At 47.7% G+C, this 15012-nt stretch overlaps 1 protein-coding gene across 2 annotated transcripts in view; it reads left to right on the forward strand.

Annotated features, from left to right (window-relative positions):
• The first annotated feature begins 313 nt into the window (after window positions 1-313).
• The window catches only part of hmgxb3 (HMG-box containing 3), a 68536-nt gene continuing 53837 nt past the window's right edge, over window positions 314-15012 (forward strand). For both annotated transcript variants that reach the window (XM_033029197.1, XM_033029198.1), the window contains exons 1-6: window positions 314-462; window positions 1563-1737; window positions 2560-3177; window positions 10194-10340; window positions 11534-11593; window positions 12908-13287. In XM_033029197.1, coding sequence (XP_032885088.1) covers window positions 314-462; window positions 1563-1737; window positions 2560-3177; window positions 10194-10340; window positions 11534-11593; window positions 12908-13287 — 1529 coding nt within the window. The remainder of the gene's footprint in view (window positions 463-1562; window positions 1738-2559; window positions 3178-10193; window positions 10341-11533; window positions 11594-12907; window positions 13288-15012) is intronic.

Here is a 15012-nt window from a genome sequence, read left to right on the forward strand (position 1 = left end):
AGAAGAGGAGGGAAGAGACAGTAACTCTAAGACTTTTGCCTCCATCACAGTGAGGAGGTGTTTGGTGAACTCACTGTGGTGGATGTTAATTTGTGTTTATTGTGTTTTGTTATTATTACATGTATGGCTGCAGGCAACAGCATTTCGTTCAGACCGAAAGGTCTGAATGACAAATAAAGGATTCAATTCAATTCAATTCAATCAAATGCTTTTCCCTGTATCTTGGTACACGTGACAGTCAACTCAACTGTAAACAACAAAAACATAATTTCTCCATAGCGAGTTACCAATCTTTTATATCTTTACCGAAGGAATGGATGCCCCATACGATGGAGCTGAGATAACATTAGTAACAGAAGAGATTGAAGGCTGCTACAGCTACGCTAAAAGTTTCCAGCCCAAAAAGAAAAAGAAATGGAAAGATCAAAGTGATGATGGAACTAAGAAAGGCAAGAAGCCCAGGTAAACAGAAATGGTTGCATCCAAAAGGCTTTGTTCAATCTTCAATATTCTGAATATAATAGTTCTGACTATTGTCAATGTGTCTCATTTCTATGTTCTTGTTCTTCTCTCGATTGAAGGAAATTCTGAAGCAGTACCGTCTGAATGTAAAACGGTGTGTGCAGTCATTACATGAAAAGACACAAAGTGCTGGAGTAACTCAGCGGGTCAGGCAGCATTTCTGGAGAACATGGATAGGTCCAAAGAAGGGTCCCAATGTGAAATATCACCTATTCATATTTTCCACAGATGCTGTGGAAATGGACAAGCAATGCCTTCTACTGTCACTTGTGCAGTATACTCTATTAAATAATATAATTAACAGCCTGCAGTATTGTTAGCTTCCAGTAACAAAAATGCACTTATTGTTATTTGAAACACCTACACTTGTTAAAACTCTGCAGGAAGAATGACTTTGCTATTGTAAGACTAAAGTCAAAGTCAATTTTATTTGTCACATACACCTGAAGGTGCAGTGAAATGAATTTGCCAGCAGCTATACACTTAAAAAAGAACACACAATACACAATAAACTCTCAACTGATCAAGTCAAATCAAGAGAATTTATTGTCATGTGTCCCAGATAGGACAATGAAATTCTTGCTTTGCTTCAGCACAACAGAGTTTAGCAGGCATGAATACAGAACAGATCAGTGTGTCCATATACCATTATATAAATATATACACACATGAATAAATAAACTGATAAGGTGCAAATAAACAGATAAGGGTCAAGATCCTACTACAATTTATGATAATCACCTTCTCCATCTACAATGCCACCTTGCTAATTGTGTCATGTACATTCATGTCCAAATCATCGATATAAACATACAACCAGGAAAGAAATCCATTACAAATACCCAAGTATTTTGGGGTTATTTTGCTTAGATTTAATAGTTTTACATTTTTGCCTCTTTTTTTGCTTGAGATAATTTGAGCTTGTTTTTTTTCCATGAGGTCGGCAAAACAATTTCCCCATATTTTACATGTTCTTTGTAATATCAAGGTGCGTTTATATGCGGGACTGTGCTTCTAAAATATTTATTTTTGTATTTTAGACCAGCTTATTTGCTCTACTATTATGACACCCATTTAAAAGTACAGCAAGACTTTCCTAACTTACCACGGAGTGAGATAAACAAGAAAATCAGTGAAAGCTGGCGGCGTCTCAGTGTTGCAGAGAAGAGTATTTATCTTGAAAAGGCAAAACTGGAAAAAGAAGGAATAGATCCGGTAAAAGCTTTCACTTACCTCCAATTAATAATGTGCTGCTTATGAAATCTGTCAGGCCAATATGTATTTTGTAAAATCCATTCTGAAAGCAGTGTCCCAGGAGTTGTTCGTCAGCGCTGGGTTGTGTTGTAACATCTGCAAACGTCAATGCTTAGTTTAGTTTATTGTCACGTGCACTGAGGTACAGTGAAAAGCTTCTGTGTGCTAACCAGTCAGTGGAAAGATAGTACATAATTACAATCGAGCCATTCACAGTGGATTTTATGTGTCGGAAGGAACTTCAGATGGTGGTTTATCGAAGAAAGACACAAAGTGCTGGAACAACTCTGGGTCAGGCAGCACCTCCGGAGACAAGGAACAGATTTTCTTCTTGTGTTTGAGGCAGCAGAGGTTGTATAACGCCCTCCAGGCGCTGTAGCCAGTTCAATGTGCTGTTGTCGAGGGCCGTGAGGTCTACCCATCCACCAGGACAGCGCAGTCGAAAATGACGTGCTGCTGCGCTGTTTGCTGGTCTGCTCCACACACGCAGGCTGCAGATGAATGCAGCCAGCCCCCAGCGATGCATGTTGGAAGGAACAGGTGATGTTTTGGGTCAGAACCCTTCTTCAAACTGCTGGATTTTATTTCTGTTTATCTGATCTGTTAAATACGAATCTGCAGATACTCTGATGAAAGGCTGTTTGTAACTGAAACATTTTGTTTTTGTGTATTCGTTGCCTCGTCTGGTGGTCTATTCATTACATTTTTCGCAGACTTCCATCATCTTGAATACGTTTTTTTTACAGTATAAATAATCTTGTACTCTTTTTGTTTGGCCCGCAGAACGATAAGTTGATAAGTGCATCAGCTGCTGTCCCTCCTGCCGATATTCCAGGATTCCGCAAGATACTTCCCCGTTCCAACTACATCATAATTCCTACCTCCAATTTACCGGGCGACAGAAATGGTCGGCAGCTTGCGCAGTCTCCCACTCCGCGGGGAGGCGATGGGAATTCCGTCTGGCAGACCATCACCCACGACTCGATACAGAGTCTCTTTACTGTCAGCGGCACGCTTGCAGACGCTTGCCATGTGGAGAACACAGAGGAGAGCATTGCCATCGACGGAATCACCGACGAGACCACCTTCGTTCACACGGAAACGATGCAGGAGATGCTGACTCAGTTCTCTAATTCTGGAGACGATAAACTGGCAGCAGAACTTGGCGGCAGCAAGACCTCTTTGGAATTAACTCATCCCTATGACTCGCCTTGTGTTGTCATTGAAGGAACACTGATAAGTACAAGTGACAATGTGCCAGAATGTGTAACTAGCTGCAGTGAGCAGCAGGCAGCAGAGACTACTCCTGTCATAGCTGTGTTGTCCAACCCGAGCAAGCTGGCTGCCAGCCTCACCAGCCACTGTGCTGTCGAACAAACTATTGGTATTAGCAGCAAACAGGTAGGAAACCAAGTGTACTTCTCATCTTCCACACACTCACAATAATGCCATTTTACAAATATCTTGTGGATTGGCGATGAACCATAGGTATGAAGATCAAAGCCAATGTATTCCCTCCACAGTCACCAATTATCACTAATTTTGAGCAGTTATTCCTAGATTCTTATTTGCATCCCTTCATTATCTGTCCCAAAGTCAAAGAATCCATATTTAAGAAAGAACTTTGACCACTTAGAGTGCTCCGTTTCAGCTTTCTTCGTTTCATCCCGATGTACTCTTTGAACAGTGCTAACTGTCGGGATTAGTGACGAACTCATGCATCAGACGTTTTAGAGTTCAAGCCAATTGTTTGTAAAGTCTAGGATAGGTCGCGTGGACCAGATGGACTACACCCTAGGGTTGTGAAAGAGCTTGCGGCTTTAGAGATTGTGGGAGGCATTAGTGGTGATCGTTGATGAATCACTTGAGTCAGGAATGGTCCCAGAGGACGGGACAATTGCGAAAGTTACTCCGCTCTTCAAGAAGGGAGCAAAGCAGAAGAATGGAAACTATATTGATCAGTCTGAAGAAGGGTTTCGGCCTGAAACGTCACCCATTTCCTTCGCTCCATAGATGCTGCTGCACCCGCTGAGTTTCTCCAGCATTTTTGTGTACGAATGGAAACTATAGGCAGGTTCTCCTGAACGCAGCAGTTGGTAAGATTTTACAGTCCATAATTAAAGATAAGGTTCCTGAGTACATAGAAGCACTTGATAAAATAGGCTAAAGTCACCATGGGTTGTGAAGGAGAGATCGCGGCTGACAAACGTGTTGGAATTTTTTGAGGAAGTAAAGAGCAGGATAGACAAAGTAGATTCTGTGGATGTTGTTTACATGGATTTTTAGAAGGCCTTTGATAAGGTGCTGCCAGTGAGGCCGCTCAAGAAGATGAGAACCCCTGGTATCAAAGGGCAGATACTCGTGTGGCGTCAGCTGATACACAGACCACTACACTAGCATGGATAGAAGGATGGCTGGATGGCAGACTGCAAAGAGCGGCAATAAAGGGGACTCTTTCTGGTTGGCTACTAGTGACTTTGTATCCCACTCTAGAAATAGGTGAAATTAGACTCCGTTTATGAAATGTAGCTGGAATTAAAAGGCTATTAATGGTCCTGAGAACATAGAGTTAGAATCAAACACAAATAATTTAGGAAGGAAAACCTAAGAACGTTCCCCACTCCAGCCCAGACTCACAGTGAATGAACATTCCCCACTCCAGCCCAGACTCACGGTGAACATTCCCCACTCCAGCCCAGACTCACGGTGAATAAACATTCCCCACTCCAGCCCAGACTCACGGTGAATAAACATTCCCCACTCCAGCCCAGACTCACGGTGAATAAATATTCCTCACTCCAGCCCAGACTCACGGTGAATAAATATTCCCCACTCCAGCCCAGACTCACGGTGAATAAATATTCCTCACTCCAGCCCAGACTCACGGTGAATAAATATTCCCCACTCCAGCCCAGACTCACGGTGAACATTCCCCACTCCAGCCCAGACTCACGGTGAACATTCCCCACTCCAGCCCAGACTCACGGTGAATAAATATTCCCCACTCCAGCCCAGACTCACGGTGAATGAACATTCCCCACTCCAGCCCAGACTCACGGTGAACATTCCCCACTCCAGCCCAGACTCACGGTGAACATTCCCCACTCCAGCCCAGACTCCCGGTGAATAAATATTCCCCACTCCAGCCCAGACTCACGGTGAACATTGCCCACTCCAGCCCAGACTCACGGTGAACATTCCCCACTCCAGCCCAGACTCCCGGTGAACATTCCCCACTCCAGCCCAGACTCACGGTGAATAAATATTCCCCACTCCAGCCCAGACTCACGGTGAATGAACATTCCCCACTCCAGCCCAGACTCACGGTGAACATTCCCCACTCCAGCCCAGACTCACGGTGAACATTCCCCACTCCAGCCCAGACTCACGGTGAACATTCCCCACTCCAGCCCAGACTCACGGTGAACATTCCCCACTCCAGCCCAGACTCACGGTGAATAAACATTCCCCACTCCAGCCCAGACTCACGGTGAACATTCCCCACTCCAGCCCAGACTCACGGTGAATAAACATTCCCCACTCCAGCCCAGACTCACGGTGAATAAATATTCCCCACTCCAGCCCAGACTCACGGTGAATAAACATTCCTCACTCCAGCCCAGACTCACGGTGAATGAACGTTCCCCACTCCAGCCCAGACTCACGATAAAAATCTCTTCATTGACTTCCAAAGGACATACCTTTAGAAAGGAAATGAGGAGGAATCTGTGGAATTCGTTGCCACAGAAGGCTGTGGAGGCCAAGTCATTGGGTAATTTTAAGGTGGAGATTGACAGATACTTGAATGGTGAGGATGCCAAGGGTTATAGGGAGAAGGCAGGAGAATGTGGTTGAGAGGGGAGGATAGATCAGCCATGAATGAATGGCGGAGTAGACTCGATGGGCCGAGTGGATGAATTAAGGATTTGTGAGTATGCAGCGCGGGAGTGGACTAATGGCCAGTTGTTGGCTGCTGCTCCTGCACTGGTTTCCCCACGTTCCAGCTCGCTCATGTCAGCCTCTCTGCTCCACCAAGTATCCCAGTTCTGGCCTGTGTTTATCTCATTTCCTTTTGAAAGAATCTGTTATTTTCCACAACTTCCTCTCTAATTGTGATTTCTCCAATAACCAATGCTGAATTTCACTTTTCATCTTTGATTTAATGTGCCAAGTTAAATTCCATCACGAAGTGCTTAATATAAGTATGTTTAAAATTCCTTGTCTAATCTTATAGCAAAACTAAGGTGAATTGACAGCTGGAATTGCTACAACATTTAGCTCCGAGCTGAAATGTTTAAGGAAATTTCAAAACAACTTGAGCAAAAAAATGTACTATGGGATCACTGTTACATGTTGCCTTTTCTGTAGTTGTAACCAACTTCACTGGACTGGAGAGATGATGTAATCTTGGATTTGGGCCTTTCCATATTTAACTTGGGGAAAAAAACATTTTTGCAGTGCACGGCATGGTTGCAGCTTTGAACTCTTCTGAAATGTTAATAGAGGTTCATCAGTTGTTTGTTCTAAAACCGTGTGAACGTTGTTGAATGTGTGAGTGGCACTTACGCACTGTAGAGGCAGGCACACCAAGCTCAGTGGCAGCGTCTTGATCTGATTGAATGCTTGAGCAAAATGCCCCATCTCTGTTCCCGTGATACTACATGAGTGGAATACAGCTTATTATATGGTAGATAGTGTTTGAAGTGTGAAGTTTCTGTTTGAATTTTTGTTCGAGGCGTACCAGGAGGGCCCTATCCCCCAAACTCTAGCTCTGCTGCATTGGTGCTACCTCCTGCACCCACACACAACTCACTGACTTCATCCATTTCACCACTAACTTCCATCCTGCACTCAAATACACCGTGACCATTTCCGACATTTCCCTACCATTTCTTGACCTCACTATCTCCATCGCAGGCAACTAGACTACTGACCGACATGCGCTATAAACCCACTGACTCCCATGGCTATCTGGACTACGCTTCTTCCCACCATGCTTCCTGTAAGGACTCCATCCCCTACTCCCAATAACTCCGTATACGCCGCATCTGCTCCAAGGATGAGATGTTCCACACCAGGGTATCGGAGATGTCCTCATTCTTCAGGGAACGGGGGTTCCCCTCTTTGACTATAGATGAGGCTCTCACCAGGGTCTCTTCTATATCCCATAACTCTGCTCTCACTCCCCATCCCCCCCACTCGTAACAAGGACAGAGTCCCCCTTGTCCTCACCTTCCACCCTACCAGCCGTCACATACAATAAATAATCCTCCGACATTTTCGCCACCTCCAACGGGATCCCACCACTGGCCACATCTTCCCATCTCCTCCCCTGTCTGCTTTCCGCAGAGACCATTCCCTCCGTAACTCCCTGATCAATTTGTTCCTTCCCACCCAAACCACTCCCTCTCCTGGCACTTTCCCTTGCAACCGAAGGAAATGCTACACTTGTCGCTTTACCTCCCCCCTTGACTCCATTCAAGGACCCAAGCAGTCTTTCCAGGTGCAGCAGAGGTTCACCTGCACCTCCTCCAACCTCATCTATTACATCCGCTGCTCTAGATGTCAGCTGATCTGCATCGGTGAGACCAAGCATAGGCCTCCGCTGGGTACGCATTAACCAACCTGACCTCCCGGTGGCTCAGCACTTCAACTCCCCCTCCCATTCTGAATCCGGCCTCTCTGTCCTGGGCCTCCTCCATGGCCAGAGTGAGGCCCACCGTAAATTGGAGGAGCAGCACCTTGGGTAGTTTACACCGCAGCGGTATGAACATTGACCTCTAATTTCAGGTAGTCCCGGCTTTCTCCTCCCCTTCCCAGCTCTCCCTCAGCCCACTGTTTCCGCCTCTTCCTTTCTTCTTCCCGCACTCCCACGCTTGCAACAGTCTGAAGAAGGGTCTCGACCAGAAACGTTGCCTATTTCCTGCGCTCCATAGATGCTGCCTCACCCGCTGAGTTTCTCCAACATTTTTGTCTACCTTCGATTTTCCAGCAGCTGCAGTTTCTTCTCAAACAACTCAAAACACCGATTCTTTCTTCTCTTCTGATGCATCACGCTCACCATACCAAAGGAACTGCAGGTGCTGGTTTATACTGATGATAAATGTAAAGTGCTGGGGTAACTCAGTGGGTCAGGCAGCATCTCTGGAGAAAATGGATTGGTGACGGCTGAAGAAACATAGAAACATAGAAAATAGGTGCAGGAGGAGGCCATTCGGCCCTTTGAGCCTGTACCGCCATTCCATATGATCATGGCTGATCATCCAACTCGGTATCCTGTACCTGCCTTCTCTCCATACCACCTGATCCCTTTAGCCACAAGGGGAACATCTAACTCCTAATCTAGCCAATGAACTGGCCTCGACTACCTTCTGTGGCAGAAAATTCCAGAGATTCACCACTCTCTGTGTGAAAAATGTTTTTCTCATCTCGTCCTAAAAGATTTCCTCCTTATCCTTAAACTGTGACCCCTTGTTCTGGACTTCCCCAACATCGGGAACAATCTTCCTGCATCTAGCCTGTCCAATCCCTTAAGAATGTTGTAAGTTTCTATAAGATCCCCCCTCAATCTTCTAAATTCTAGCGAGTACAAGCCGAGTCTATCCAGTCTTTCTTCATATGAAACTCCTGCCATCCCAAGAATCAGTCTGGTGAACCTTCTCTGTACTCCCTCTATGTCTTTCTTCAGATTAGGAGACCAAAACTGTACGCAATACTCCAGGTGTGGTCTCACCAAGACCCTGTACAACTGTAGCAGAACCACCCTGCTCCTACACTCAAATCCTTTTGCTATGAATGCTAACATACCATTTGCCTTCTTCACTGCCTGCTGCACGTGCATGCCTACTTTTAATGACTGGTGTACCATGACACCCAGGTCTCGTTGCATCTCCCCTTTTCCTAATCGGCCACCATTCAGATAATAGTCTACTTACTTTCCTGTTTTTGCCACCAAAGTAGATAACCTCACATTTATCCACATTATACTGCATCTGCCATGCATTTGCCCACTCACCCAGCCTATCCAGGTCACCTTGCAGCCTCCTAGCATCCTCCTCACAGCTAACACTGCCCCCCAGCTTTGTGTCATCCGCAAACTTGGAGATGTTGCATTCAATTTCCTCGAAAGGTTCTGACCTGAAACGTCACCTATCCATGTTCTCCACAGATGCTGCCTGACCCGCTGAGTTCCTCCGGCACTTTGTGTCTATCTTTAAAATTAGTCTTGGTGATGATTTGTGTTAGTTCAACATTAATCAAAACTAAAGCAAAAACGGAGCCCCTTTCTGGTCAATATATATAGGGTTAAGGTTAACGTCTGCAAAGTGGCACAGTGCTTACAGCTACTACCTCACCGTTCCGGGGAGCTGGCTTTAGATCCTGATCTTGGGTGCTGTCTGTTGACTTGGCACATCTCCTTGTGATTGCAGAGTTTTCCCCTCAAGTGCTTTGGGTTCCTCTTGCATCCCAGAGACAGGGTAATTGGCATCTGTAAGTTGCCCCTGGAGTAGGTGGGAGATGCCCCTATGATCGGGGGCAAGTTGGTTGGCATGTGAGAGAGAAACCTTTGCAGAGACGAGTGGTGTCAGGGGTTATGGGGAGAAGGCAGGAGAATGGAGGAGGAGGGAGAGTTGGATCAGCCATGATTGAATGGCGGAGTAGACTTGATGGGCCGAATGGCTTAATTCTGCTCCTATCACTTATGACCTTATGAGGTAAGATGTGCTGTGCGAGCCAGCATAGATTTGATGGCCAAATGGCCTCCTACTGTGTCAATAGGAGATTGAGATAACAAGGGGTGAGTAACATTGGCACAGACTGTTGTATTAAAGCTGAAGTATAGTAAAGTAATGCCCCTGTCCCACTTAGGAAACCTGAACGGAAACCTCTGGAGACTTTGCGCCCCACCCAAGGTTTCCGTGCAGTTCCCGGAGGTTTTTGTCAGTCTCCCTAATGGTCGAAAGTGGTTTTCGCTTCTTCTATGTTCCGGCGATTATTTCAAAAAACTCAAAACTGGCCGCGACTAAAAATAGGTTGCCGTTTTAAAAATCGGTAATTTTTTAGTTGAAGCCAGTTGCGATGCTAGTTGAAGGTGGTTGCCGGAGGTTGCACGTGGTTGCCGGAGGTTGCAGGTAGTGGAAGGTAAGACCTTTTTTTCACCCAGTTTTATTCCACCAGGAAACCACTTTCGACCATTAGGGAGACTGACAAAAACCTCTGGGAACCGCACGGACGGAAACCTTGGGTGGGGCGCAAAGTCTCCAGAGATTTCTGTTCAGGTTTCCTAAGTGGGACAGGGCATAAAGGACAACAGTCTGCTGTCATCCAGCTAACGTATTATTTCTGACTTCAGAAGTGAGATTGCTGGAATGTTGCCATGTGACTAATGTTGTGTCTCATTGTGGTATTCTGTACAGTCCATCTTTGCCCAGAAGACAACGTACACACGAAGAGGCCGTGGGACTTGTCCACATCCAAACTGTTTGTTTACATACGTCACCAGGCACAAACCTCCACAGTGCCCCAGTTGTGGCAAGTGGCTGGGAGGGAAATGGATTCCAAAGGTAATTTAGCAAAATGTTTCGTCATTATCAAATCTATATCAGAAACATCTTTAATAAATCAAAGTTCATTGTAATAGTCATACTGATTTACATATAAAATAGGTGCAGGACTAAGCTATTCGGCCCTTCGAATTCACCCAGAGAATTCCACAGATTCACAACTCTCTGGGTGAAAAAGATTTTCCTCATCTCAGTCCTAAATGGCCCACCACTTTTTCTTAAACTGTGACCCCTTATTCTGGACTCTCCCAACATCAGGAACATTTTTCCTGCATCTAGCCTGTCCAATCCTTTTAAGAATTTTATATGTTTCTATAATAATAATAATAATAATATATTTTATTGTCATTGCACATTAGCGCAGCGAGATTTGGGTGTGCAGCTTCCAACCGATGTCATAACATAAATAACTAATAAAATTTGGATTTAGATACCTCGAGAACATGGATTGTAAAAAGAACAGTCAAAACAGTTCAACAGACTAAACAGACTAAAGTGCAGATGTGAACAGTTCAACAGACTAAAGTGCAGATCCCCTCTAATGCTTCTAAATTGGTTTGTAGATTATTTGGCTTTGGTAAAAATTGTAAATTGTCCCTAGTGTGTAGGATAGAGCTAGTGTAGGGGATGATCGCTGGTCAGCGCAGAATCAGTGGGCTAAAGGGCCTGTTTCCATGCTGTATCTTTAAAGTCTAAAGTCTCTTGCACTACTATGGACCATCTCCCAATTAAGACTTTACGCTTGGTTTATTGCTGCACAGTCTTTCTTTTAGAGTTTTGTGTAATTTATGTATAACTTCTTTATAACTGGATTTAAAAAAAATGTTCGCCTGTGATGCTGTTGCAAGCAAAATGTTCATTGTATCTGTACCTTGCTGTACTTGTGCACATGACAATACACTTGAACACACTATATGAATGAATGGATACGCCTATTGGCCAAGTATTCACATACAAGGAATTTGCCTTGGTGCAAGGAAGGGTCTCCTTCATGTTACTCCATGCAGCTGTTACCTGTCATTATCTTTTGAATGAGATCTCAATGGGGGGGGGGGGGGGGAAACTTGAGGATCTATTTTGTTTGTTCTATAAGCCTATAAAGAAACAGTTGATATGATATCTATGTGTAAACTGCTATATTATGGGATTTAATTGTTATTTGTGTACCAACAATCTCAATTTGTTTGTGACAGGGTAAACAGCCGCAGGTGCTAAACGTACATGTGGAATGCAATCAACAGAAGCACAGCAAGGTAGCTTGTAGCCGCGGCAATGTTTCTGACGGCTGTTCTTTTCCTGCAGATTGTCACGTGGATTATGATGCATGACATTAGGGAATTTGTAGCTAGCTAAGGTAGTTTCTCTAGTTTTCAAAATCCATGCAGTAACTGAAGTTGTCAATGGCAGAGATCAAACTGAAGAAATTAATTTAAAGTGTTTTTAAACATTCAGAAGACCTGGTACTAGAAGAGTATTGAATTCTCTCCAGACTCCAAAATGAATGTCGAAGACAATGAAAAAGGAGAGAGGGCTCTTGGTGCTCATGAATAGTTGCAAAGATTAATGAAAAGTATGAATGTTTTATTTTGTCTGGAACCCACTGATAGAGGAAAATTAGATAACACCATATTTGCCAAAAGCAAACCGTTTCTGCGTGGTGATAAATAGTATCATTTCCAACCGATGTCAATTTAATCAGTGCAGAAATATCATAAATGTGGTTAAAATTAATGGGCTTTTTTAAACTAGCTTGGGTCTTTTTAATCACGTCATTTATTAGTACCACTAAACGGATCTGTCCATCAAGAAATATTTTTTTCGTTTTTATTGGGAAAATAACTATATTTGTCTAGAAACAAAGATGCTGGTTAAGATGCAAAGTGCTGGAGTAACTCAGCGGGTCAGGCAGCATCTGTGGAGAACATGGATAGGTGACGTTTCACAGAGTGCTGGAGTAACTCAGCGGGTCAGGCAGCATCTGCGGAGAACATGGATAGGTGACGTTTCACAGAGTGCTGGAGTAACTCAGTGGGTCAGGCAGCATCTGTGGAGAACATGGATAGGTGACGTTTCACAGAGTGCTGGAGTAACTCAGTGGGTCAGGCAGCATCTGTGGAGAACATGGATAGGTGACGTTTCACAGAGTGCTGGAGTAACTCAGTGGGTCAGGCAGCATCTGTGGAGAACATGGATAGGTGACATTTCACAGAGTGCTGGAGTAACTCAGCGGGTCAGGCAGCATCTGTGGAGAACATGGATAGGTGACGTTGAACTTATCTTTCAGTTTATAAATATTCCATTTTAAATTGATTGGGAAGAATCCTTTTTATATAGTTTCTTATAAATTTTTCAGTACAATGTTTAAGAAGCTTGGAATGGAGTGATATATAGTTGTTGCGTGGGCAGAGGAGGCTAGTTCATCTTGGCATGATGTTTGACTCAGACATTGGGGGCCAAGAGCCCATTCGTTCTTGTGCTGTAATGTTCTGTTTCCATATTGTTATGTCCATATAGATGTGATTTTGCATAACAACCTGTCATTCCTCACTGCCTTTGTAAATGCCCAGGAAAGAGCGGATGTGACTGTTTGTACAAAGGACACAGTGCAGTCGAGTCTGGAGAGTTCGCAGGCCGTGACACAGCTTCTAAATGTAGCTTCAGACCATCACCGGGATGAGGAGCAGCAATCGATGCGGGCTAGTTGGCAGCAGACCATGCACCTTGAGCCCAGAGACTCGGGGCCACCAGTGGCCACAGTACAGAACGCTGGCATGCCACATCCACTGGGGCTGTGTAACACACCATTAACTGCTGAGGACAGAGTGGTGGAGGCACGTTCTGAAGATGGTATGAAGGAGGTGGGCGCTGGAAACCACCAAACAACAAATGAAAATAACGCTACAATTAATAATTCCCATGGAGTTAAGACTACAAGACCAGCATCAAGGTTTGTTTCTTTCAACAACAAAAAAATTAATTGAATTGAATTGAATTGAATTGAATCCTTTATTTGTCATTCAGTCCTTTCGGTCTGAAAGAAATGTCGTTGCCTGCAGCCATACATATAATAATAAACAACACACAATAAACACAAATTAACATCCACCACAGTGAGTTCACCAAGCACCTCCTCACTGTGATGGAGGCAAAAGTCTTAGGGTTGCTGTCTCTTCCCTCCTCTTCTCCCTCTGCGCTGAGGCGATACCCCACCGGGCGATGGTAAGTCAGTCCCGCAGTTCAAGCTCCGCGGCCCGGGGGTGGTCGAAGCTGCCGCCCTCCAGTCCAGCGGACGCAGTTGTTGCCACGGGAGCTCCGGAAAACAGGCACCAGCCTGTGACCTGCGAGCTCCCGACGATGTCGTCCACTGGCCCGCGGCCGAGCCCCGGATTCAGGTCGCCGCCGCCTCCGCCCCGCACCGGGCCGCCCACACGGCAGCGTCTCAGCCCCGCACCGGGCCGCCCACACGGGAGCACCGTCTCCGCCCCGCACCGGGCCGTCCACACGGGAGTACCGTCTCCGCCCCGCACCGGGCCTCCCACACGGGAGTACCGTCTCCGCCCCGCACCGGGCCTCCCACACGGGAGTACCGTCTCCGCCCCGCACCGGGCCGCCCACACGGGAGTACCGTCTCAGCCCCGCTCCGGGCCACCCACACGGCAGCGTCTCCGCCCCGCACCGGGCCTCCCACACGGGAGTACCGTCTCCGCCCCGCACCGGGCCTCCCACACGGGAGTACCGTCTCCGCCCCGCACCGGGCCGCCCACACGGGAGTACCGTCTCAGCCCCGCTCCGGGCCACCCACACGGCAGCGTCTCCGCCCCGCACCGGGCCTCCCACACGGGAGTACCGTCTCCGCCCCGCACCGGGCCGCCCACACGGGAGTACCGTCTCAGCCCCGCTCCGGGCCACCCACGCGGGAGCGTCTCAGCCCCGCACCGGGCCTCCCACACGGGAGCACCGTCTCCGCCCCGCACCGGGCCACCCACACGGGAGTACCGTCTCAGCCCCGCACCGGGCCTCCCACACGGGAGCACCGTCTCAGCCCCGCACCGGGCCACCCACGCGGGAGCGTCTCAGCCCCGCACCGGGCCTCCCACACGGGAGCACCGTCTCCGCCCCGCACCGGGCCACCCACACGGGAGCACCGTCTCAGCCCCGCACCGGGCCGCCCACACGGCAGCGTCTCCGCCCCGCACCGGGCCTCCCACACGGGAGCACCGTCTCCGCCCCGCACCGGGCCGCCCACACGGCAGCGTCTCCGCCCCGCACCGGGCCGCCCACACGGGAGCACCGTCTCTGCCCCGCTCCGGGCCACCCACGCGGGACCGTCTCAGCCCCGCACCGGGCCGCCCACACGGGAGCACCGTCTCCGCCCCGCACCGGGCCGCCCACACGGGAGCACCGTCTCAGCCCCGCACCGGGCCGCCCACACGGCAGCGTCTCAGCCCCGCACCGGGCCGCCCACACGGGAGCACCGTCTCCGCCCCGCACCGGGCCACCCACACGGGAGTACCGTCTCAGCCCCGCACCGGGCCGCCCACACGGGAGCACCGTCTCAGCCCCGCACCGGGCCGCCCACACGGCAGCGTCTCAGCCCCGCACCGGGCCACCCACACGGGAGTACCGCCTCCGCCCCGCACCGGGCCACCCACACGGGAGCACCGTCTCCGCC

The sequence above is a fragment of the Amblyraja radiata genome, chromosome 11, assembly GCF_010909765.2.
Source record: "Amblyraja radiata isolate CabotCenter1 chromosome 11, sAmbRad1.1.pri, whole genome shotgun sequence".
Lineage (NCBI taxonomy): Eukaryota > Metazoa > Chordata > Chondrichthyes > Rajiformes > Rajidae > Amblyraja > Amblyraja radiata.